Source organism: Notechis scutatus, unplaced genomic scaffold (assembly GCF_049901735.1).
Source record: "Notechis scutatus isolate UNSWTSFEM ecotype Mainland unplaced genomic scaffold, rNotScu1.2 NSCUSCF51, whole genome shotgun sequence".
Classification (NCBI taxonomy): Eukaryota; Metazoa; Chordata; class Lepidosauria; order Squamata; family Elapidae; genus Notechis; species Notechis scutatus.
In genome coordinates, this window is record NW_028263161.1 from 1 (window position 1) to 23,986 (window position 23,986).

The window sequence follows — 23,986 nt, forward strand, 5'->3', positions numbered from 1 at the left end:
GGGAGTCTTCATCACTCAAGTTTGAAGTAAGACATTTTTGTGTAGAGAGGAACTTTTGGGCCCCAAGAAAGCATCTCTCCATCACTGCTTCTTTGGGGCATCTCTTTCCCTCCGGCATGAAAAGTCTGGGCTTCTGGCCCAGCTCCTAAAAAGAGAAAATTAAAATAGCTGTTCACCTCCTTTCAGGAATCTATGGGTATTTGCTCCAAGTTTACTGAATTTAACACCAAGAAAGTACATAAGTTGTACAAGATGACTAGCAAAAAGCAAGCCCGGGAACAGAAGGTAAGAGCAGAGGGTGTGTGTGTGTTTGTGTTTGTGTGTGTGTGTTGTGTGGTAGAATGGAAGGGATACAAATATAAATAAAGAGAAGGAAGGAAAGGGAACATTTTGTGCAAAAGAAAACCTCAGGAACGAGAGGAATTCTGGTTGAGACTTTTAGGTGGGACTGTGCTCTTTCTTTCTTTCTTTCTTTCTTTCTTTCTTTCTTTCTTTCTTTCTTTCTTTCTTTCTTTCTTTCTTTCTTTCTTTCTTTCTTTCTTTCTTTCTTTCTTTCTTTCTTTCTTTCTTTCTTTTTTGCTCCTGGCTCTGTCATTGCTGTCTTAACAGCCAGGCGTTGGGTTGTAGAAGAGAGGAGCAGAAATCCTATCTTTAGGAGAGGGAAGACTGTACATGCTCAGGGGACACAGGTTGGGGATCAAAGCCGTGGAGTCTTCTGGACACTCCTTGATGGGATTGGAATTCTCGGTGAGTCTCCAGCTCCCTTTGCTGGACTTGGCCCTTTATTAACCAATCAGAATAGAGCTGGAAGGGTCCTTGGAGGTCTTCTAGTCCAACTCCCTGCTCAAGCAGGAGACCCTATACTGGGGGTGGGATTCTACCAGTTCAGACCGGTTCTATAGAACTGGTTGTTATGATTCTGCACAGTTCGGAGAGCCGGCAAATCGTGCCCCTGGCTGGCCCCGCCCTCTCCACCCTCCCCTCCCAGTCAGTCTTTATTGCACCTGCCCGACATCACTGACTGCGTCCTTCCCCACCCAGTCACTCCTGAAGGAATCTTTTCAGGTTCTTTTTCCCTTCCCGATGATCAGCTGTGCCGGGATCCCCTCGCTGTCTTACTGCTTTGCCCAGGACGCTTCCCTGAGGCCCAGGAGGCAAAAGGGGGTGGGGATGTGTATGTATGCTGCGTGCCCCACCCTGTGCTCCATTTTGTGCCTTCTTGGGCCCCAGGAAGACTTCTGGGAGCAAAAAAACGCCCCCAGGAGGCTTCCCTGAGGTCCAGGAGGCCCAAAAACAAGGGGGTGCTGCAAAAAGAAGAAGCCACGCCCACCCAGCCACACCCACAGAACTGGTTGTTAAAACAATTGAATCCCACCCCTGCCCTATACCATGTCAGACAAGTGGCTGTCCAATCCCCATTGATGGACTTACACCCTCTTCTTCTTCAAGTTGCCTGCTGAATGCAACTGTGGGGGTCCCTGGGGTGCCAAAAGGGGCTGGCCTAGCAAACATTGATGATGAAGACATTTTGGGCCACAAATGAGGAGGTGGGCAGAAGAAAGCCTGAAAGCTTTCACTTTTCTTTCTGTTTGTTTGTTTTCATCCTTTCCTCTAGAAGAGGCCCTCCAATATTCTCCAGTCATCTCTCTCCTCCCCAGCTCTGGTTAATAAGACCCAAATCATTGTTACTGTTGGCCTTTTGAGTTTTCTGACGATGTTTTCAGAAGAAGAAGGAAGAGGCAATGAGTGGGAAAAAAACTCCTGGGCCCAGCCGAGATATTCCGAGATATTCCGATATCTCCTGTCTCCTCACCCTTCCCAGATGCATGGACACCCACAAGAGAACCACCCACAGCCAAAGAGAAGACATTGCAGCCAAGCAGGTGAGCGGTTATCAGGCCCGGCCCAGATTGGACCTTCAGGAAAGAAAGACTCGTCTCCATTTGCAGTCGAGTTGCATCTAGTAAAAGGTATGCTTTCACTAAAGTCAAGTGGTCACAGCGAAAGCAAAGCTAGATCTGAGGATTCCTGCATAAACTTGGTAATCTTCCCTTTTTTCTCCCTGGTCATCTACAATCATGTCCACTGAAGGCCAATCATGCAGATAAGGAAGAAAAGTATTTATTTAAAAATATTTTAGGGAGGAAGCAGGGGAATCCCATCTCTTTGCTCACTCACGCCAGACCAACGCAACACTCTTGTATCATAACAAGCAAACATCTGCATCCAGTGGCTACACCATTACGTCTCCTTGCTGAATGGGTGTTGCCCACCATGAAACTGGGATGAAAAGGGCAGAGTTGGACCATGAAAATTAAGCAAATGAACTTGGATTGTTCTTGGTATAAACAAGTGATGGATTTTTCCAAGAAGTTCTAGCTTTGTGGTCTTTGGAGCCATCCAAGGAATAAGGCGGAAAGACAACAGGCAGCTGATAGAAAAAAAGCAAAAGGGCCTAGAATGGCAAAATGACCATGTGTGAGATTTACTATGTGTTAAACTTACTGCACATTCCAAAAAGATAAAATATGAGTGGACCGATGATCAGATTGATGTCCATGCTTGAAGCATAGAAAAACAAGGCTTTGTGTATATCTGGATGTCCTTCGGGTGTTGTGATGGTCAGATAGGGCTCACAGTTTAGGAGCAGACTGAGCTCACTTTCAAAGGTTCCCCTAAAACTTGCGTGTTGTCAATATACACAGCAAACACACCCACACAATATGTCCCCTTCCCAAGAATGGGGACAGACCCACCATGGTGCACTCAAAATAGAAAGGGATCAGGATACGTTTTAGGATGGGAGACTTCTCCTGTGGCCCCTGGACCTAAACCCAAGACAATGTTTCAGAGATTCCTTAGCTCAGGTGTTGTACAAAGAAAAACAGGGGCAGTCGGGCCTAAAGAAGGTGCATCCTGTAAAATGGCGTTTCCAGAACCTTCCATCTCCGCCTTCATTCCTCAAATGAAACAATGGCATTGTTTATGGAGCCTACCCATCTTCTGGGAAACGCACAGCCTAATTTTTTGCATGAATTGCCGGTCAATTTGAGTGAGCTTCCTGACAATAATTGATTTAGGACTTGTTGGTTGTATCGGCCAAGATTCGGGAGGCTTTGAGTTCTAATCCTCCCTCAGGCAGGAAAACTTCCTGGGGGACTTTGAGCGGATCACCAGGAGACTTTTGAATTCCAGTCCCGCCTTAACTCTTATTGAATTTGGGGTGGGAAATTTGGAAACATTTTCTCAGATTAATGTGAGATACTAAAATTGGAGATTCCTAGAGTGTGAGATGGCCGAGTGTCCAATGTTGTGGGTAGTGATGGAGGAAAGTGAAATTGTGGGATAATCGCTGTGGTGGGGATCATTTTTTTTTTACTACTGGTTCTGTGGGCATGGCTTTGTGGGCGTGGCTTTGTGGGCATGGCAGTGGAAAGTTACTTCAAAAGCCCATTCCTTCCTCTCCCGACTAACCTGCTTTCCAGCTCCGTTCTCCTGTGCAGGGCAACCAATCCAGCCGATCAGCTGGGACTCAGTGGGAGGCAGAGAAGAGATGGGGGCGAGGCCAGTCAGAGGCGGTATTTGCCAGTTCTCCGAACCACTCAAAATTTCCACTACCAGTTCTCCAGAACTGGTCAAAACCTACTGAATTCCACCTCTGGATAAACGCCTCTTCCATGTGGCACAAAGCCACAAGTCTCGGCCTTCTTCTACTGCTTGTGCAAGAACCAGAGGGATTTGTGTGAATCTTAGACTGACCTTCTTCTGATCCACCAGAGCTTTTCTTATCTCCTTAAAATGGAATTTGCAAAGGGATCCTATTCATAGTTAGGAGCCATTATGAGACATAAAAATTGATTCCCAATTGATCAGCAATCTCTGTGGTTGGAGAGCAGAGCAGCTTCCCTGGGTGCCTCTTCCTAGAAACCTAGAAGTCCCCCCCCCCCACTTATTCAGCCCCTTCTTGGACCTGGATGAACATTATGCAGCATTGGAGGTTTGTGACCTGGTCAATGATGCGGCTGCCTTGAGACAGGATCCCTGCAACCTCCTCCTGGGAAGAGTCCCAAGGTCCCCTTTCTCTGGACATCTTCTCCAGCCCTTCACAGATGAGACAGGCTTGGAGGAGGAGCAGAGGAATGCTTTAGGTACAAATTGTAGAGTGGAAAATTAAAGAGCCTGAAAACGGCTATTTTATTTCTCTGGTTGATGAAAGAAAAAAAATATACAGTGGAAATTTCTTTACACACTTCATTTTTTTTATTTCCTTTTTTTTTTCTATGAAGTACATACAATCCCAAACTGAAATACCAGACAGCTGTTCTGCTGAATTCTTTCTGCAAAGGAGGTTTTATCAGGAAATCAAGAAAGACTCATATAAGAGGGATGAAGATTTCCCTCCTCAGCTGGGAGCCAGTCAAGCATGGCATTTCACATCATTCTGGCATTTTTAGGGAGAGGATCAGGCAACCAGGCTGGTGTTTGGTTCCCACAGCTTCCTCCTGACCTCTTTTCCTACACATTCTCTCACCACCCACCCACATGTTTAGCTGCTGTCAGTGGGAACAAGTCCGTCAATCGTTTTTTATAAGGTATGTTCAGTAGTTGTTGCTGAACAGCTGAATTCCTCTGAATTTTACAGTGGTCTCTTTAGCAATATTTATTGAAAGGGGAGAATTCCACTCGTTCAACGATTCCCCATTTTGAAACATATAGATATCATTTTCTTTGACTCCTGCATACTATCAAAATGGAAATCAAATAAAAGAAACATTAACAATTCTTCCACTATCATAATGATATTATATCTCATGTTTTTACATTTGTTCTGGCTGTGAGATGCTCCTTTGTGTTTAGCTCTGGCCTCAGAAGGATAATGTAGCACTTGGGGATGAAGATGCAGCCCAGGAGACCAGCACTGGAGGCCAAGATGGAGAAGACCTGCACAGCCACCATGTGTTTCCCTTTGGTGCTCAGGTAGGTGGGCACAAAAGTCACCCAGACACTGCAGAAGACCAGCATGCTGAAGGTGATCACTTGGCTTCGTTGAAGGCCCCAGGCAGATTCCTGGCCAGGAAAGCCACCGTGAAGCAGACGGCAGCCAGGAAGCCCATGTAGCTGAGGGTGACGTAGAACATGACAACGGCCCCTTGGTTGCATTGCAGGATGATCTCTCCAGGCTGGGAGAGGAGGTCAGAGTCAGGGAAGGGGGGAGAAACTCCCAGCCAGATGGAGCAGATGATAACTTGGACACCAGAAGAAGACAGGATGATGGAGTTGGCCAAGCTCTTCCCCAACCATCTCTTTGCTCGGTTTCCTGGTTTTGTGGCCAGGAAAGCCAGCACCACCATGATGGTTTTGGCCAAGAGAGAAGAAACGGCAACTGAGAAGATGATGCTGAAGACCGTTTGTCGGAGAAGGCAGGTGGCTTTCCTTGGTTGACCAATGAAGAGAGAAGGAGACAAGAAGCAAAGCAGGAGGGAGACCAGGAGGATGTAGGAGAGGTCCCGGTTGTTGGCTTTGACAAGGGGAGTTTCTCGGTATTTAATGAAGACGATTAAAACAAGGCCTGTGGTTAGGAACAAGAATAGGGCAAAAGAAACCAGGATGATGCCCAGAAGTTCTTCATAAGACAGGAAGGTTATAACTTTGGGGATACATTGGACTCTTTTTTTATTTGGGAATTTATCATCCGGACATTTGGTGCATTTTTCTGTATCTGAGAAAAAAAAAAACAACCCCATATTTCTTTGTCCTTTGCATTTCAAGATATATTGTACATTCTTTGGGAACAAGTGATTATCAGGAGCATTTTCTGGGATGGATTTCTTAATATCTCCAGAGACAAAAAATAAGTTTATCACTTTTTAAAAAAATATAGCTACGGTATATTTTTGATAGGCTATGAAATTGAGGGAAGCTTTGGACTTGAAAGATTTCCTTTGTAATGTTCAGAATATTGATAGGAACCTCCATTACTAAAGGAAAATAATGAATCAATTAATCTTTCTAGAGAAACTTACGTGCAAGATGGCAATTCTTGTCATACTTGCCTCAGAGGTGGCTGGCAGATCAAGTGACTGTTGCAAATAATTTGGAATGGCCATTGGAGCAGTGGTGATATGGGTGCAGACACATACAGGCATAACTATCCATGCCGCCACATTGTGTATCTCGTACATCAGCAACACCTTTTCAGTGTTCCTCAAAGGGAACCCATGTAGACTGCATTGCAATCCTCCTTTCAGGAGGTGGACCTAAAACAATTCCTCATGTTTCAAGGAACTCAGGTGTTCCTAGAGAAGTAAATGTGGAAGGAAGGACACATCCAAGCTAAAAAGAAGAAATATTTTCTCTGGCAGTAGTAAAGCTTGTCCAATCTGCCACAGCCACCTCTCTCTATCCAGCCCTTCCTTCACAGTCTTTTTGCTCTTCTGTTTAGATAAGAAATGAGGCATTTTGGAAATAAACCAGAAACCAATTAAGCTTCAAAGTGTGTTTTAATTCACACTTTCATGACAATGCTCTGGATGGATCCAGTTCCACCAGGCCTCCCATTTTCCTCTGGTGTCACCCACCTTTCTGAGTGGAGAAGGTCCCCTCCGGACAAGGAACGCAGTCGTAACAGCAAACTGGCTCTCCTTCTCGAGCCCTCTTGACAAATCCAGGATGACAACTTTCCACACATTCAGATTGAGGAAAGGACTGAGCAGAAAAAAAATAGGATTGCCAAAGGAAATGTGTTAGGACTCTCCGTCCATGGAAAATGGAGGTAAAAATGGATATTAGACAAGATATTAGATATTAGCCTCTGGTCTTCACTTAAGTAAATACAAAATCTCTCACTATTTACAAATGGTTGGAGATATAACTTCTGGAAGATTCTTCCTTTAGTTCCTCTCTTTTGCTTTTGGCATCTCACATTGCCAAAAAAAAAAAGGACTTTATTAAATAGAAAAGTCTGGAGAGATGGAACCAGTGGTGGGATTGTACTGGTTCTGTCCAGTTCTATAGAACCAGTTGTTATGATTCTGCGCAGTTCGGAGAACCGGCAAATTGCACCACTAACTGGCCCCGCCCCTCTCTGCCTGCCCCTCCCCTCCGCTCCCAGTCAGTCCTTATCGTGCATGCATGGCATCGCCTGCAGCCTGCTTTTGCCCACTCGCCAGTCCAGCCATTGCTGCATGCCTTCCGCTGTGGCCCTGCCTGATCTCCCTGGGTGAGTGAGGCTCTGCAAGCTCTTGGGCCCAGTCACTTACCTGCCACTGCCGGTCACCTTTACCCCCCCCACCCAACTTGCCTTTTGCTGCCACCACCCGCCGCCCTCACCCCCCAGCAGGTAAGGCCCAGTATCTGCGGTGAATCCAGGCGGGGGGGCGAGATGCAGACTGGTGGGGACCCGAGCTACATTTCGCTGTACTGGAAGACATGTGGAGAGGCTCGTGTTCTCCTACTGCTGGGAGAGCAAGAGAGTCTTTCCCGGCACAGCTCCGGGCGGCAGAGAGAAACAGGATTCAAGCTGGCTACTTCTCTGCTGCCCAGAGCCACCCATTTCCCTATTGGAGGGGAAGTTGCAAACTTTTTGCTGTGCCGGGAAAGACTCTCTTGCTTTCCCAGCAGCAGGAGAACATGAGCCTCTCCACATGTCCTCCGGTACAGTGAAATTTAGCTGGGATTCACTGCAGGTGCTGGGCCTTACCTGCTGGGGGTTAGGGGTCCAGGTGGCAGCAGCAAAAGGCAAGTGGGGTGGGGGGTAAAGGTGACCGGCAGCCCGGTCGTACCCATGTCGGCAACAGGTGTCGTCATTTTGAAGTTGAGGTAGAATTTGGAGAAAGAGATGGAGAGTCCTGCAGTGGCCGGCACAGGAGCGCCATTGAGAAGCAGGGAAGTGGCCTTCTGGTGGTCCAACCTGGTGTTCAGGCTGGAGGCGAGCCACAGGAAGTCAGAGCACTGAGGGAAAGGGGAACTGCCAGGGGAGCTGCCCTCTCCGCCGAATTGAGACCATTTGGGGTAGTCCTAGGAATTGGGTGAGTGAGCGCAGCTCCTTGCCTTCTTAGCTCAGGGAATGGCCTTTTGCAGGAGGAGACTGCGGATGGGGAGGTCTACCTGAGTGACTCCTCGTCTTCACCAGATTATTTGGACACTTACAAGCAAGCACAGCTAAAGGCACTGCTGTCACATGTCAGCCAGACCTCACCTGGGCTGTAAAGCAAAGAAGGGCGATCAGGTGAACCTGTGGTGCAATGCTCACTGATCTCGCCGCTCCAGGTCATCCGACCTCAAAGCCCTAGGAGCCCGTTCCCAGGTTTCTACTCGCCTGTGTCGCCCTCTTCACCTTGTGAAGCGGCTGGCCCTGCCCTCCCCTAAAGGAGGGTGACGGGGATAGGAGCGGCGGTCCTATCTTCCGATTTGTTCCTGAAAGCGCGCCATAACCAGCAAGCTCTCCTTGGCTTCTTACTTCTTCATTTCTTCTTTTGGAATCCAGACTGGCTGAACAATTGCCAGACCGCGTGAGGTGGAAGCTCCCTTCTTCCCTCCTTCCTCTCCTCCTCCTCCTCCTCCTCCTCCTCCTCTCATAACGGCCGTTGTGGCAGGGCTGGGAGGGTGCATGCGCACGGGGAGATGCTCCTCAAGCAAATGCCAAAGCACAGCAAAACCAAGTATGGGGCGGGTGGCTGCTCACTTGAGGAGCGAGCATCTCCCCACACAACTGCACCCTCCTGATCCATCCACAGCTGCCGGGTGCGAGAGGAGGAGGAAGAGGAGGAGGAGGAGGAGGGTCCGCTTCCACCGCGGTCTGGCAATCGTTGTTTAGCCAGTCTGGATTCGAAAAAGAAGAAATGAAAGAAGTAGCGAAGAGCGCCAAGGAGAGCTTGCTGGCTTGGCCATGCCGCGGCTTTCAGGGAGACACACACACACACATTCACAGATACACACACACACACAGAGTGGGGAGAGAGAGGGGAAGATAGGGACCCGGCCACTTCGCTATCCCCCACCGTCACCCTTACCTTCTCGCACTGCTCCATTTTGTGAACCACCTATGGTTTAGTATCTCCTTCAAACTGGTGAGAATCCCACAAGGGCTGGGGAATGTGTCACTAAGAGCTTCAGGTTTGTTTGCTCCTTGTGCCCAAACTAGCAAAGAAAAAAGGGAATTCTGTTGACCAGGGCCTGAATTCAGATGAATTTGAATCATGATTGGGTGGAGGTCCTTTTGGTCCCATTGGGAGAGAAGCTTCGTCCTGCTTGGGGAAAAGTGTCCCCTGAAAGGGCCGGTTCATAGTTGGGGAGGTTCTTAAAGAGACCCGACCTGGTCAGACTTATCCATGCCTCTCTTTTACACATACACACACGCACACACACACACACACACACACACACACACACACACACAAAGGGGGGAGGGGGAAGACAGGGAAAGAGGCAGAATGAGAGAGAGATACAGAGAGATACAGAGAGGGGGAAGAGAGAAAAAGAGAGGGAAAGAGTGAAATAGAGGGAATGAGAGAAGAGGAAGAGAGAGACAAGAAAGGAAAGAGAAAGAAATAAAAGAGAGAAAGGAAGCAAAAGGAGGAAAATGGATAGACAAAGAAAGGGAGAGATGGAAGGAGGGACAAAGAAAAGAAAAAGAAAGAAAGAGATGGAGGGAGGAGAAAGTGAATGAGATATATGGATGGATAGATAAATACATGGAAGGAGGGAGGGAGAGAGAGAGAAAAAGGAGAGGAAGGAAGGACACAAACCCTGGCTTCAGAAGACTCTTTGAAGCAGCACAGCAATCTAGGGCTGGGCTGCAAGGGATCTCGGAGGTCATCTAGTCCAACCCCTGCTCCAGCAGGAGATCCTTACAGAATCAAAGAATAGCAGGGTCAGAAGGCTGTGTGCGTGTGTGTGTTTGTGTGTTTGTGTTTATGGTTGTCAAAACTCCAAAACCAGGTCAAGGAGCTCTGGGGAGATCAGTCATAAATTAGAACACTTGCTAAGCAACTGGCCATTAAGCGAGAACCACTTGTATTTGGTTTGCCAGTCACATGGCCACCTGGCCATGCCCATCTGGTCACGTGACCATCAAGCCACACCCACAAATTAAGCCACACCCACAGAACCGGTTGTTACAAAATTTGAATCCCACCCCTGGATGGAACTGAGAAAAGATTTCAGCATTAAGTGATAACCAGCCGGTTCCTTCTCATGACCCCATTAACACGCATTTCTCCCCTCTTCTCACACCCTTAATTTTAAGGTGTGATATCAGAACAATCTTGATAATTTCAGGTGAACTGAAAGCCTTGGAGCTGCTTCCTAGGAGCAGAAGGCCCATTGCTCCATCCCAGGGAGGGTGAAAGGGAGGCATGGAGAGCTCTGGCCAGGTCCGGCCTCCTTAAGAGCCTCCCAGATTATGGAGCTGCCCTTTCAGGGGACACTTTTCCCCAAGCAGCACGAGAAGAAGCTTCTTTCCTCCAATGGGGCCAAAAGGACCTCCGTCCACTCACGATTCAATCCCATCCGATACAGTCCAAGCCTGGATTCAGGCCCCGGTCAGCAGAATTGCCGCCTTCGTTGCTCTTCTGGGCACAAGGAGCAAACAACCAGAAGCTACTAGGGACACATTCCCCAGCCCTTGTGGGATTCTCACCCGTTTGATGGAGACCCTTAATTGTACGTGGTCCACAAAATGGAACAATACCGATGCCTCCCAAGCAGCCTAAGGGAAAAAATCCGGTTTCTACTGCCCAGATTCAATTCTCGGTGAAGGTCAACCACCTTTGGGGAATAGCATCAGCCCTCTTGAAATGGGACCTCAGGCTTTGGAAAATGGAGAGAAGACACCAAACTTTCTCCTACCTTGTTGAGCAACTTTAGCCGTGAAAGAACATCTTTTTCTGATATAAAGTCTCTGTCTTACAAAATACGCCACAGTCTCTCTCCTGGGATCATCCCTGGGAAGAACCAAGAAGCCCGAAATGCCCAGATCTGCTGCTACCTCTCCATTTGGGTCCATGTAGAGTTTAAAGTCTGAAATATTGACAAATTCATTCTTCTCCAGGAAAGGATGGAACTAGAATGGGAACATGCAGCAATTTTAAAAGCAGAAAACTTTGTTTCTTATCCCAGACGCTTTTTCAATATTTAATCTTTCTTCTGTAGTTGTCTAATTTACAGACATGCTTCATTAGGAAAATGGGTGTTACCACTATCTTACAAGTGAAGGGAAAAAGTTCACAAAAATTTGTCGATCATATTTTGACAATATAGATTTTGACAAAATATAGTTGAACAACAGAAAAAAGGAGATTTATGAACTCCCTGAAAGCAACAGGTTGTTTATCAGAAACACGGATTTGTCAAGAAGAAAATTGTCAGGGTGATCCTCTCCCAGGAAGCCCAGACAGGAAACCTGAGCTAGGCCCACTTCGCTGTAATGCTGCACTGACAGGATTTGGGGAGTCAGAAAGTACAAATCTCCCACCGACCCTTTTTTTATGCAGCTGTAGGTGTCCTCCTCTTATCTGCTTCTTCCCCAGGCAGAATCTCTCCTCCACCCCCCAAAAGTCATTCCCTCCTATCACTGCCCTTTCTAAATGGGTCGTGGGAAAGGGGGGGATATAACTTATGTGCTCTATGCAAGTCATCCTCACATATTATTTCATTTCCTAAATATATTATGCTGATATAACTCGATCTCAGGAAAGAGTAACAAACAATTTTGTGATGTGATCAGAAACCCAGTTAAGTGAGGGGTGGATGGTATGATAATTAAGTGGATAAAAACTGATTTAAAAATGGTACTCAAATAATCTTTAGTTTTTTTAATCTTTGTCATGAAAGTGGGAAGATACAACATTTTGTCGTTAAGTCATCAATTTTTCTATGTTGTCATTAATATAATAGGGTTGATAAATCGCTATTATACAAGATTTATAACAATTCTCAGGCAAATATACTTTTATGTTATTTAAACATTACCAACTTTCCAGAAAAATATTTATGATTTCCTCCTAGAAACAACTGTATGACTAAAAAGCAATAGAAAACTATCTGGGTTTTAGGATTTGATAAATTATAGTATCTCATACAAGAACATTAATGATGCATGGATGAAGGATTGTGCCAAGCTTGATAAGTATGTAAGGGACCCAGTTTGGTCTACTGGTTAAGACCCGAAGTAGAAAGCAAGAGGCTGTGAGTTCAAGACCCGCCTTGGTCATGAAGCAGGCTGGGGGATTTGGGGCCAGTCTCTCAGCCCAACTCAACTCACAGGGTTGTTGTTGTGGGGAAAATGAACACACAACTACTCATTGGTACTCAGCCCCCGTGACTTCTGCAGGGAAGGGCTTTTAAGGATGGGGGGATGAGTTAGTGCACTTAGTGAACTCAAACAAGGTCTCAAAGATCTGGAAATCCAACAAGATGGGGCTGTTCTTCCCAAGAATGTTTATTTGAGCAGCCTTTAGAGCAACGAGATATTTATATCGAATAACCCTGCCAAGAGTCCAAAGGGAATTAACCTCCGAGAGCTGCAACGGAGTTCCCAGAGCCGTTTCAGGGGGCCGATACAAAGAAAGAGCGCCTGAGCTGAGACTGGGCCCCTGAGGACAAGGGGCCACTCGAACTGCAGCTCACGCAGAGGTGGTATTCAACCGGTTCTCACCGGCTCAGGTGAACCGGTGGTCACCCCTGGTTGGCCACACCCCCGAACCGGGTGCCCGCTTGTCCCAGTCGCTCTCCTAGCTTTCCCTACCACGTGGTGGCTGTGGCGCAGATCGGGCAGATGTCCCAGGGCTGTTGCACATGCGCACTGTGTGTGCAGCCGTGCGTGTGCTACTGATGCAGTGCGCACGTGGAGCAGCCCTGGGACATCTGCCTGCCTGCCCGCCCTCCCAGATTACGTTTTCTTCCTTCTCCCAGCGGATGCGCCTCTTCCAGCCCAGCCCGGCCCGGCCAGCCAGCAGGTAGGTGGGCAGATGTCCTGGGTCTTCTTGACCCCCTTGTCACGATATGCCTGCAGGAGCCCCTCAGGCCAGCTGAGCCGGGAGCCGCCATTCCCAGGCTTCTACTCTCCCGTGCTTGGTCGACGCCTCTTCACCTTGCCTGAAGCGGCTGGCCCTGCCCCTCACCCTCCCCTCCCTCGCCTGGCCTGAGAAGGTAAGGGGGACGGTGGGGGATAGCGAAGAGGCTGGGTCCCTATCTTCCCCTCTCTCTCCCCCACTCTCTGTGTCTGTGTGTGTGTGTGTGTGTGAGAGAGAGAGAGAGAGAGAGAGAGAGAGGGGAGAGAGAAGAAAGAAAGAAAGAGCAAGAAAGAAAGAGGGAGAGAAAGAGAGAAAGAAAGAGAGGGAGAATGGAGAAAGTGAATGAGATATATGGATGGATAGATAAATACATGGAAGGAGGGAGGAGGGAGGAGAGAAAAAAAGGAGAGGAAGGAAGCACACAAACCCTGGCTTCAGAAGACTCTTTGAAGCAGCACAGCAATCTAGGGCTGGCATGCAACGAATCTCGGAGGTCATCTAGTCCAACCCCCTGCTCCAGCAGGAGATCCTTACAGAATCAAAGAATAGCAGGGTTAGAAAGCTCTCTGTGTGTGTGTGTGTGTGTGTGTGTGTGTGTGTGTGTGTGTGTGCATGTGTGTTTGTGTTTATGGTTGTCAAAACTCCAAAAACAGGACAAGTAGCTCTGGGGAGATCAGTCATAAATTAGAACACTTGCTAAGCAACCGGCCATTAAGCGAGGACCAATTGTATTTGGTTTGCCAGTCACATGGCCCCCTGGCCAAGCCCACTCAGTCACATGGCCACCAAGCCACGCCCATCTGGTCACGTGACCACCAAGCCACGCCCACAAATTCAAGCCATGCCCACAGAACCAGTAGTAAAAAAATTTGAATCCCACCAGTGAGTTCACAGCCTGCTATGCGGCATCTCCTATCAGGACTCAGGGATTCACTTTGTGACGCCTCTCCTAATAAAATATCCGGGAAATACGGAACTCTTTTACGTGCAACTGCAGTTATCAGATCAGTAGGAAGGAGTTTCTCTGAATGGGGCCAAATTCTGTTCTGCTGTAATGCAAAATTATGTATTTATTTATTTAGGACATTTATATTGCCACATATTCGCACATGACTCAGCATTAGGCAGACTCTAACTGCCCCTTGACTGTCATTTATTTTTATTTTTCTCCATTATTATTATTATTTATTGTAATGCTGGTCTCTGACTGTACTAAAAGTGGACTGGATGAAGGAGGAAGCTGTGTTGGAGACATTTGCCATCTTGAGTTATGTGTAAATAAATACATGTTTATGAAAACAATCTCAAAATCGTACTTGACTGCAACCTGAAACTGAGTCTTGAGAGAAGACAAGGAGGAGATTATGAGAGCAGCTTCTCCAACTTACAAAATCTCTCAGTTGGACAAGGGAGGATTCAACACTCTTCCAAGGACTGAAAGAGGTGTTGGGAGTAGTTAAAACCCTCCCCTCTCCTAGGAAAATGAAATATTTTAGGATATACTAAAAGGGAGAATATATTTCCCCTAAAAAGAAAAGTAGAAACTCAGAGAGGCTGAAACTCCGCCCCCCTCCCACCTTTGCTAATGGACCATTACTCTGGCCTAGGCCAGTTTATTTTACATAACAAAGATCTACTCCAGGTAAAGCTATATAGGAATTGCCCAAAGCCATCACCATCATCCAGCGAGGCTCAACCAAGCCTGGGACTCAGGACAGCCTACAGAGTTGCCCCTGCATGGCCCCATGGGAGCCTGACAACCAATCAGAATACAAGCTCAAATTCAAATCCCAACAGAGGGCATAAAACAATTGCACTCTCAGCATCTCAGCCCTTCTTTCCTCAACCAAGGCATGTGCTCCTGTCCACCATTAAACCATCTTCCAAGCAGTCACCATGTTTCCAGCGTCTTTCTTCCCCGCTTGGAACTGAACCCAGAAGGAGATTAATTCCAAGAGAGGCTAGACAGAAACTTCAGATCTGCTCCCTGTTATTCGGAGCATCAGACAGGAGCAATTAGATGGTGCAAATCTCTTGACCGTTTGCAGCACAAGAAGGTTGAGATGTTCCCCTCCTTCTCCTTTGGGTTCCTTCTCCAAAGGATCTCTGATTAATGGATCCCTATTGGGACCCCCCCATACCTGCCACGGCTGCAGCCTCGGAGCCCCCAACCTCTTTTCTCCCTCCTTCCTTCCCCTCCTCGATCTGGAGGAATAAGCGGCATTCATGGCCTGGGCCAGAGTCTGAATGATACTGTAGCGATGACGGTCATTTATGATCCGTTTCCTGTTCCTTTTCTCCTGGGTCTCCAGTGGGGCTTTCTGGGTGCATCTTCTGCGGCCTTTGACAGAAAAGACGTGCTTGGAAAGGGAACAGCGAAAATAATGATCTTGAAACGGATCTTCCACAAAGAAATGGGGTTCAAAGGCAGCATCTGTTGGCCTTTTTTTTGACAGATAACCAAAATTTGAAATACTATGGATGTATTTGAGAGGTATGTGCTTCTTTATTGTATACAGTGCAAAATTTGTGAGGATCCAGACTTTCCCTTCAATGGGTCCTGGCAAATGCATAAGTGCTTCATGGAAAGGAATAATTCTGTTCCAGATGGGAATAAATTCTATGAAGTGGACAAAGACATTGACTTGTCTCCACTTAGAGAGGGCCTCCCTGAGGGGTGCTGTTTGTCCAGTTGTTGTGAATCGTTCTGATATAACCACACAAATTCCATTCCTGACAAGCATCGGAGGGAAAGTCCTCATGAAATTATCTCCATTTTCTGTGTCTGAAGCAAAGAGGCCAATCAGGGTCCATCTGAAATGGAGGAGCAGCTGGACAATTGCTGGGTATTGGAATCCTTCTTTGGGGAGCATCTGGTGGAAAAAAGGGAATCTCCTTTTATCACTCAGACCCTCTGAAGGAATTCCAGCAGTGATCTGAAAAAGTAATGAAGAATGCTGTGTTATAATGTGGTCCAGATCAACTCCAAAATATTACTTATTGACAAACCCAATTTTGTTTTGATGAATATATAAGAATAGTTTGTTCCTTAGTCATGGTTTAAAATATTTAAGACAGAATATTAACAAGATTGTCTATAAAAATGGAATGCAAAATCATATTAAACAAAAAAAAACAATAAAAATGCAATGTAAATTTCTGTGTCACCCATACAATTCCAACAATTAGATTCAAATTTGCAGACGTTAGATAAAATGTCTGGATCTAAGATATAGGGCTGTATTATATGCTATTTTTGAGTACTAAAACCTCTTTCTCAGCTTCTATATCCCAAATTCTTTGTGAAGCAATTTTTCAGCTTCTTCTCTAGATGTACAAGAGCACAACTGCTAACAGAATAGTTATGAGTACATGAAATGGATACATATAAGAAAAATAAAAGAAATAGTAGGACAGTGACGGTAGGCACATTGGTGCGCTTATGCACGCCCCCTACAGACCTCTTAGGAAAGGGGTGAGGTCAATCGTAGACAGTTGTACAATCCAATAAGTCTTTAATTGAAATTTTGTCTGTTTTGGGACTATATGTCTGTTTCATCACTTTAATTTTAACCCAATAATTATATACCCTGAATTTATACAAAGCAGAAATTGTGTAAATTAACAATTATCTATGAGGGCAGGAGCTGAACTCCTTTTATCCATCCCAAAGATACTCTTCTTGGTCTGAATATTTTTTATACATAGACAGGACTATTGCCAACTTGATTCCAATTGGATAAGGCAGATATTATTGATATGTGAAAATGAACATGCTAATGGAGGACCTCAAAACCTGGATAGTTTTTCAATAGTAGAATATTCAGTAGAATATCCTCTAGGGACCTTATGGCTCTTCAGGCCTTTAATGGTCAATTTGAAGATGAACATAATAGAGTAAAACATCGTTGATATGTTCCCTAATATTCTGAAAAGCTGCTCTTGAATTATATGAAGATATTGGATCTGTTGTTCATCCCCACCACAACACTCACCTTAACAGATAGAGAAAAACACACAAACCTGTGGGACTTTGTAGGTGCCTACAAACGTTGACATCTGGATGGAGATGTCCCTGTTAGCTGCATCAATCAGAGCCAGGAGGTTGTCCTTCCTCCCACAGCCGTAGTTGGGGACATTGGATTCTCCAGTGGAAAGAAGGTCCAGCAAGGCATCTGAAGTGCGGAAGGTGCTTCCATAGTTGTCATGGATGTAGTAACCAAGGGTGAGATTGTGCAGGAGCTGGGAATTCTTGCTGACCATTTGAATAGCAAAAATTGGTTTTAGGATATTTGTTAGAGCAGAACTCTTCCTATTGAAAAACAATATTCATGTTATTATATTCAATAGCAACAACAAATGTTTTTAAAATATATAATCCTTCACAAACCTACTAAGCCTTAGGCCAACATTGATTCAAATCAAATGATCAATTATGCAAATGAGAGAGGCAACTACAATTGTTTCAGTCACTACTTAAACAAAGGTCATTATTCAAGTGATGAACTCAGGAATGAACTGAGAAAGGAAAATCATCTGGATTTCATTCAGGTTTTTTAAAAACTCCATCTTTGGATTTTACTCTCTTCTACAAAGTAAGGCAAAAAAGGAAGCCATGGAAAACAAAATCATTCAGGAAATTAGACAGGTGCTGAGGTACAAAAGTGAAATAAGAAGAAAAGGAGAGTGTTAGAATTGCACATGGAGGAGTGCAACTCCATCACCCTGCAGGACTTACGAAGAAGAAGGTATAGGAGGGCTGTTGAAAGGCCACATTATAGGCGACACATATGTTTCAGATTTGACCACACCAATGAGATGGTCCCCAGGCCTGTAAAAGCTCCATGGATTGTAGCCATCCTGGTGCTCCAAACTCAATGGGCATTTCCTTCTCAGCTTCCCACAGACTGATGGGGACACCAGCAGAAGCAGAAGCAGAAGGTCCATCATTCATGGCATTAATCAATCCACTTCCTGTTTCTAACACAAACAACAGGAACAGTTGGAAAAATTCAAAGACTCTGAGAAGTGCCAGTGGCTTTCCTGATCTAAACAGAGAATCGCTCAGTTTCATCTGCAAAGGAGAGAAAGGTGCAATCAAGAGCAGAGCCTGTACCTGTCCCAAAACTTGGTCCCAGAGAGCTTCACCCAAGGAATTTATCCTTTTCTGATAGAAGATCCTTTGCATGTGGCTTCAATCTGATGTCTACATCGAAGTCTAAAACTGGAGATATAGCATCACAGGTCTCAAAGGCCCAGATGGTCATAATTACAGTGAGAAGCAACTTCTCCTCTTGGGATCCTGAACTTTTTCTGGGCTCCATCTGCAGAGGAGAGGCTGGAATAAACCATGTTAGTAAAAATTACAGATATACCCCTGGGGTCCCTGTTTTGTTGTGGTTGTGGTCCTTCCTCCCAGTCAGAGCACTTCCGGTTTGTCGGCTTCGGAGGCGGTGGGGTTTCGCGATTTCTGCGATCCCGCCGCGCTAGCCCGCTTGGTTCCTCCGACCCAGACGGGTCCGGAGGATAAGGTTGCCCGTAGAGGCAACCGAAGATAGGGAGGATCCGGACAAGGGGTTGGGGTATTCGCAGACCCCTTCCCCACCCGGCATAACCTCCTTCTCTCAAGTCGGTCCAGCGGCGGTCAGCAATGGCCGCCACAAAGAAGTCAGCAACCGGACAAGATTGTGCTGGAGGAAGAAGGAGAAATTTTTGAAGCGAAAGTTATTTTGGCTGAACTGGGACTAGAGGATATATTTAATACCCTGAAGTCTGAGATTTGGTTTTTGTTTGAAAGATACTTTGTTTCCAGAAAAGATTGGCAAGCGGCGAGTGAAAGTGTTTCAAGTGAAAGTTTACTCTCCTTCCACATGGAATTAACGAATGAAGGCTGAAAATACTACTGTTCTATAAAAGGTAAAAATTTAAAGCTTCTGGTTATAAATGGGAAGGGAGAGGACAAAAGGAAAATTTATACTAAGATTCTGTTGAAGGAGATGCCTGGAAGATTTTAGAGATTGGAAGTTACTGCAATAAGAACTTAAAGTACAGCCTGGTTTTCTTTTTCTCCCTTTGCAACTGATTTTAACCCAGGAAGAAGGGAAGAACTTTGTGCTTTGTTTGGACTGTTTGGTGACTTTGGGACTTTGGGACTTGCTTTAAGCTTGGAAATATTTTTGGCTGTTTTAAGAAAAAGAAGAAGAGGATTTACAATGATTTTATCTGCTGATGAACTGAGAGAGGAATATGGTAAAATAAAGAAAGATGATGCGGGACAAATTTTTTGCTTCTTAGAAATGGCGCTTGCTACTTATCAGCAAATACAACAATTGAAGGAAGAAGATGAAGAAGAAGAAGCCATCTTTAATGAACCCATAGAGGTGTCTAAGAAAGGAAGAAGAAAGAAAGGGGGAAAAAGGGTTATAAGACTTAAAAAAATATTTAAGAAAGAAGAAAATAAGATGCAAAATCAATATGAGGTTAGAAAGCAAAAGGGAAGAGAAATACAACAGAGAGGGGAAGTTAAGGGGGTAAAAAGACCAGATGGGATAAGACAGGGAGGAAGAAGGGGAAAAAGGCCACGAGGGCATTAAGCAAGATGTGAAAAAGAAATGGTTTTTAGGGATAAAGGGTAATATAATTTGGTTTTAAAAGGAGTCTGCAAGGTACATATGATAGTATTGTAGTATTTGTATTAAAAATAGAAAACTATAATTTTATAAGATTTGAGTAAAGACTAAAATATTAAAGGTTTAATAATGGTAGAATTTAAGATTTAATAAAATAAGGTTTAAAATATTTAGTTTAAATGTAGAACTTAATTGATTATTGCGTGGATGTTAGTATGAATATATTATTGTGATACTTGCTTTTGAAATAGATAATTGAAATGTTATGAGATTTAATGTTTGATGATATATTCAACTATGTGATGGATTCACTATTTTTTTCTTTTTTCTCTTGTAAGTAGTATGTACTAAGCAGAAGCAGATAGGGAATTTTGAGTTACCTTAAATGCTAATTTAGCGGTGCGATGGAAAGGCATCATACTTTGATTTGTGATTTCAGGAGAAATTTTCTTATTTTACTATGGGGAATGAAATATATAGATAATTGGAAAATAATGGACAAAGGATAGACATATAATGATTTAAATTAAGTTAATAAATAAAATAGAATTAAGAAGAGAGGAAAGCGGGGAGAAGCTATAACGAAATTACAGAATGGTAATTAAGATAGGTAATGGCATATAAGATGAATATGAATTGAATTGAAGTCCATACAAAGAGTGGTAATCCAGGGCCAAGCTACTTTTTTGAAAAAGAAGTTTTATTTTATGTGTTTTGTGTGTCTTTGTCTATGTGAGAGCTAGTAAAACCTTGGAGGAAAGCAGAAGGAGAATAATTTCAAACAAGACAGAGGGAAATATGAATATGATGATTAAATTCAATGAGAAGAAACATTAAAATTACATTGTATAAAATATTGTATTATCTGCCTTGTTAAAATTTACAAGGGAAAGAGATATAATGTGTATAAGGCTTATGTTTTGTTTGTCTTCAAAAATCAATAAAAACTTGTTTAAATAAAAAAAAAAACCCTCTTATAAAGCCTAATATGGATGAAAGAAAATTTATTACAATTAACATAAATGGACTTAATTTAGCTACTAAAAGAAGAAAAGTATTTCATAAATTAGAGAAATTGAAGTTTGATATAATCTGCCTACAAGAAGTACATATTAAAAAGCAACATGAATATATATTGAAACAAAAAAAAGTAGGGAAATTATTCACATCGTTGACACAATGTAAAAAAAAGAGGTGTGGTCTTATATATTAGAGATACAATTCCAGCAGAACCAATTGATACAGATGATGATGGAAGGATTTTGATGGTGGAAATAATGGACAATAATGTAAAAACATATTAAATCACAATTTATGCTCCAAATGACAATCAAGAAGAATTTTACAGGAAATTACATATGAAAATAATTGAACTGGACTATGCTAATATTTGTATGATGGGAGATTTCAATGGAATAATTAATGATTAATTGGATTATAAAATGCAGAAATCAACAAAGAAAATTAGAAAGACACTACCAAAATCTTTCTTTCAAATGATAGAAGAAGCAAACTTAAAAAGATACATGGAGAGAGAGAAATGTGGAAAATAAGCAATATACCTTTTATTCAAACAGACATGAATCATGGTCTAGAATAGATATGATATGGATGTCAGCAGAATTACTTGCTAATATATGAGAAATTGAAATAGAAACAAGCACAGGCAGATCACAACTCAATGACAGTCATTTGGAAAGGACAAAAGAGGAGATCTAGATGGACCTTAAATAATACGATAGTAAAGGAAAAAGACTTCAAACAGAAAATAGAGAAAGAATTGGTTTTCTTTTTAAAGAAAATAAAAAAGAGGATACATCTTTACAGAATCTCTGGGACACGATGAAGGCCTACACAAAAGGCTATATACAAGGCTATATATAATAGGCTATATATAATAGACTATACAAGGAACAGAAAAAGACTTTCAAAAGATGACTATAAGAGATTGGAAAAAGAATTACAGAAGTTTCTGCAAAAAAAAGACATTAAAATTAAAATGGACATAACAAAACATAAAATGGGACGAATGGAAAAAGAGGAATTAGCACAAAAATTAAAATGCTAAACAGAATTACTTTGAAGATGCAAACAAACCAGGCAGATGGTTAGCCTATAAATTGAGAAAGGAAAGAGAATCAAGAAGGATTAGCCAATTAATAAATGAAGAAGGGTATGTTTGCTATGGAAATGAGGAGAAGAAAAAAAGTATACAAGATTATTATGGAAAACTGTATTATCAAGAGAATATTCAAGAAGAAAAAGTTAAGCAATATTTACAGAAAGCGAAATTACCCCAGATATCCAAAGACATTGAAGCAATGTTAGAAGGGAACATTACAATGATGGAATTAACAGAAGCCTTTAAAAAACAGAATGTTGGAAAAGCACCAGGTCCAGATGGATTGCCAGCAGAATTTTACAAGACTTTCCATGAAATACTGAATCTTCAACTATTAGAAGTCATGAAAGAAGTTATGTCAAAGAAGAGAATACCCAAAACATGGTCAGAAGCATATATTACACTTATACCAAAGGAAGACACAGACCCACAGCAAGTTAAAAATTATAGACCTATATCCCGATTAAATTCAGACTATAAAATTTTTGTTTCAATCTTGGCAGAAAGACTGAAAAGATACTTAAATAATTTTATTCATGTTGATCAAAATGGATTTCTGCCAAAGAGACAAATCAAAGACAATGTGAGAATAATTCTGGATGCTTTGGAATACTATAAGGCACATCCTGAAAAGCAAATGGCCTTGATGTTTTTAAATGCACAAAAAGCCTTTGATAATGTAAGCTGGTGATTCATGTTATTGCAATTGGTATAAATGGACTTTGGTAAAAAATTTATTCAAGCCATTGAAACGATATATCATAAACAAACTGCAAAGGTTATGATAAATGGAGAATTGACAGAATCCATAGTTGTCCACTGTCGCCTCTGCTGTTTGTGTTAACATTGGAAGTGTTGAATAGGAATATTAGAGAAGAAAAAGAAATAAAAGGAATAGAAATAAAAAAGTAGCAGGTTTGAAAATAAATAAAGATAAAACAAAGATATTAACAAAAACATGCTAGCAAGACAAAAGAAAGAGTTGGAAGAAGTTTTAGAAATACAGGTCACAAATAAGGTTAAGTATTTAGTGATATATATCACATCAAGATGTAGCACATTGAAGGAGGATAATTATTTTAAACTCAAACAGCAGATTGCGACAGATTTGACAAAATGGGAAAACTTACAATTATCATTGATTGAGAGAATATTTACAATTAAGATGAATGTATTGTCTAGAATTTTATACTTATTCCAAACAATTCCAATTCAATTAGGGAAAGAGTTTTTCGAAGACTTAAATAAAATTGTGTTGAAATACATCTGGCAGGGTAAGAAAGCGAGAATAAAACTTAAACTGTTACAAGATGCAAGAACAAGAGGAGGGTTTGCCTTGCCCAACTGGGAATTATATTATCAAGCGTCAAGTTTGATGCGGGTAAAGCAATGGATAATGTTAAGGAATAGTAGATTATTGACTTTAGAAGGCCATGACTTGCTGCTGGGATGGCATGCTTTCCTCTGGTATAAGGGAACTAAAACACAGGGGTATTTTAGAAGACATTACATTCGAGAGGCATTGTTTTTAAATTGGGAGAAGATAAAAAGACAATATTATTGAAAGATTCCATTATGGATATCTACCATTGAAGCTTTTTCTTATCCAATAATATATAAAAAAGAACAAACAGTTAGATATGGTGAAATACTGAATGAAAACGATGAACTGAAATCTATGCAAGCGTTGGAAGAATAAGGTGTAAAATGAATTGGTTTTCATATTTGCAAATACAATCTAGATTTTATAAAGATTTTAAAACAGAAGGTGTCTATGATAAGTTGACTGATTTAGATAAAATTCTGATGGGTACTGATGAAAAGATAATTAAAAATTTTTTGGACATTTATTAGAATTGGAGGAAGAACAAGTTAAAGAAATGATGATTGCTTGGGGGGAAAATTTTGGATATGGGATTGATTTAGAGAAATGGCAAAAAGTGTGGTCTCAAAATTATAAAATGACAATGTCAACTGCATATAAAGAAAATTTGTATAAGATGTTTCACAGGTGGCATCTACCCCCGACGAGAATTGCGAGAATGTTTAAGAACAAATCAGATAAATGATGGAAATGTCATCAGATACCTGGTTCATATTACCATATGTGATGGACATGTTCAGACACAAATATTGGACTAAAATCCACACATGGTTGGAAAAAATGATAAAATGATATAGACTTGAAACCAGAGATCTTTTTATTGGGAGTCATACCAGAC

The 23,986-nt window shown here is 42.9% G+C and overlaps 1 protein-coding gene and 1 long non-coding RNA gene across 5 annotated transcripts in view; one reads left to right on the forward strand and one right to left on the reverse strand.

The window, feature by feature from the left end:
* Positions 1 to 209: 209 nt before the first annotated feature.
* The window catches only part of LOC148128478 (uncharacterized), a 29,401-nt gene continuing 5,624 nt past the window's right edge, over positions 210 to 23,986 (forward strand). The window contains exons 1-2 of the long non-coding RNA XR_015746374.1: positions 210 to 285; positions 1,616 to 1,746. This is a non-coding gene — a long non-coding RNA (uncharacterized LOC148128478). The remainder of the gene's footprint in view (positions 286 to 1,615; positions 1,747 to 23,986) is intronic.
* LOC148128479 (vomeronasal type-2 receptor 26-like) lies at positions 1,803 to 18,412 on the reverse strand. Of its 4 annotated transcripts, none has more exons than XM_087949022.1 (6): positions 18,130 to 18,412; positions 17,752 to 17,987; positions 17,037 to 17,325; positions 15,155 to 15,949; positions 6,579 to 6,705; positions 1,803 to 5,719 (listed from the first exon to the last, which is right to left on the reverse strand). In XM_087949022.1, exons 2-6 carry the CDS (start codon positions 17,961 to 17,963, stop codon positions 5,034 to 5,036), a joined length of 2,109 nt encoding a protein of 702 aa, XP_087805148.1. In that variant the 5' UTR covers positions 17,964 to 17,987; positions 18,130 to 18,412; the 3' UTR covers positions 1,803 to 5,033. The 4 variants fall into 4 exon arrangements, with proteins under 4 accessions (XP_087805148.1, XP_087805149.1, XP_087805147.1 ...); XM_087949023.1 differs by having other exon boundaries at positions 17,037 to 17,268; positions 17,752 to 17,993; XM_087949021.1 differs by having other exon boundaries at positions 17,752 to 17,993.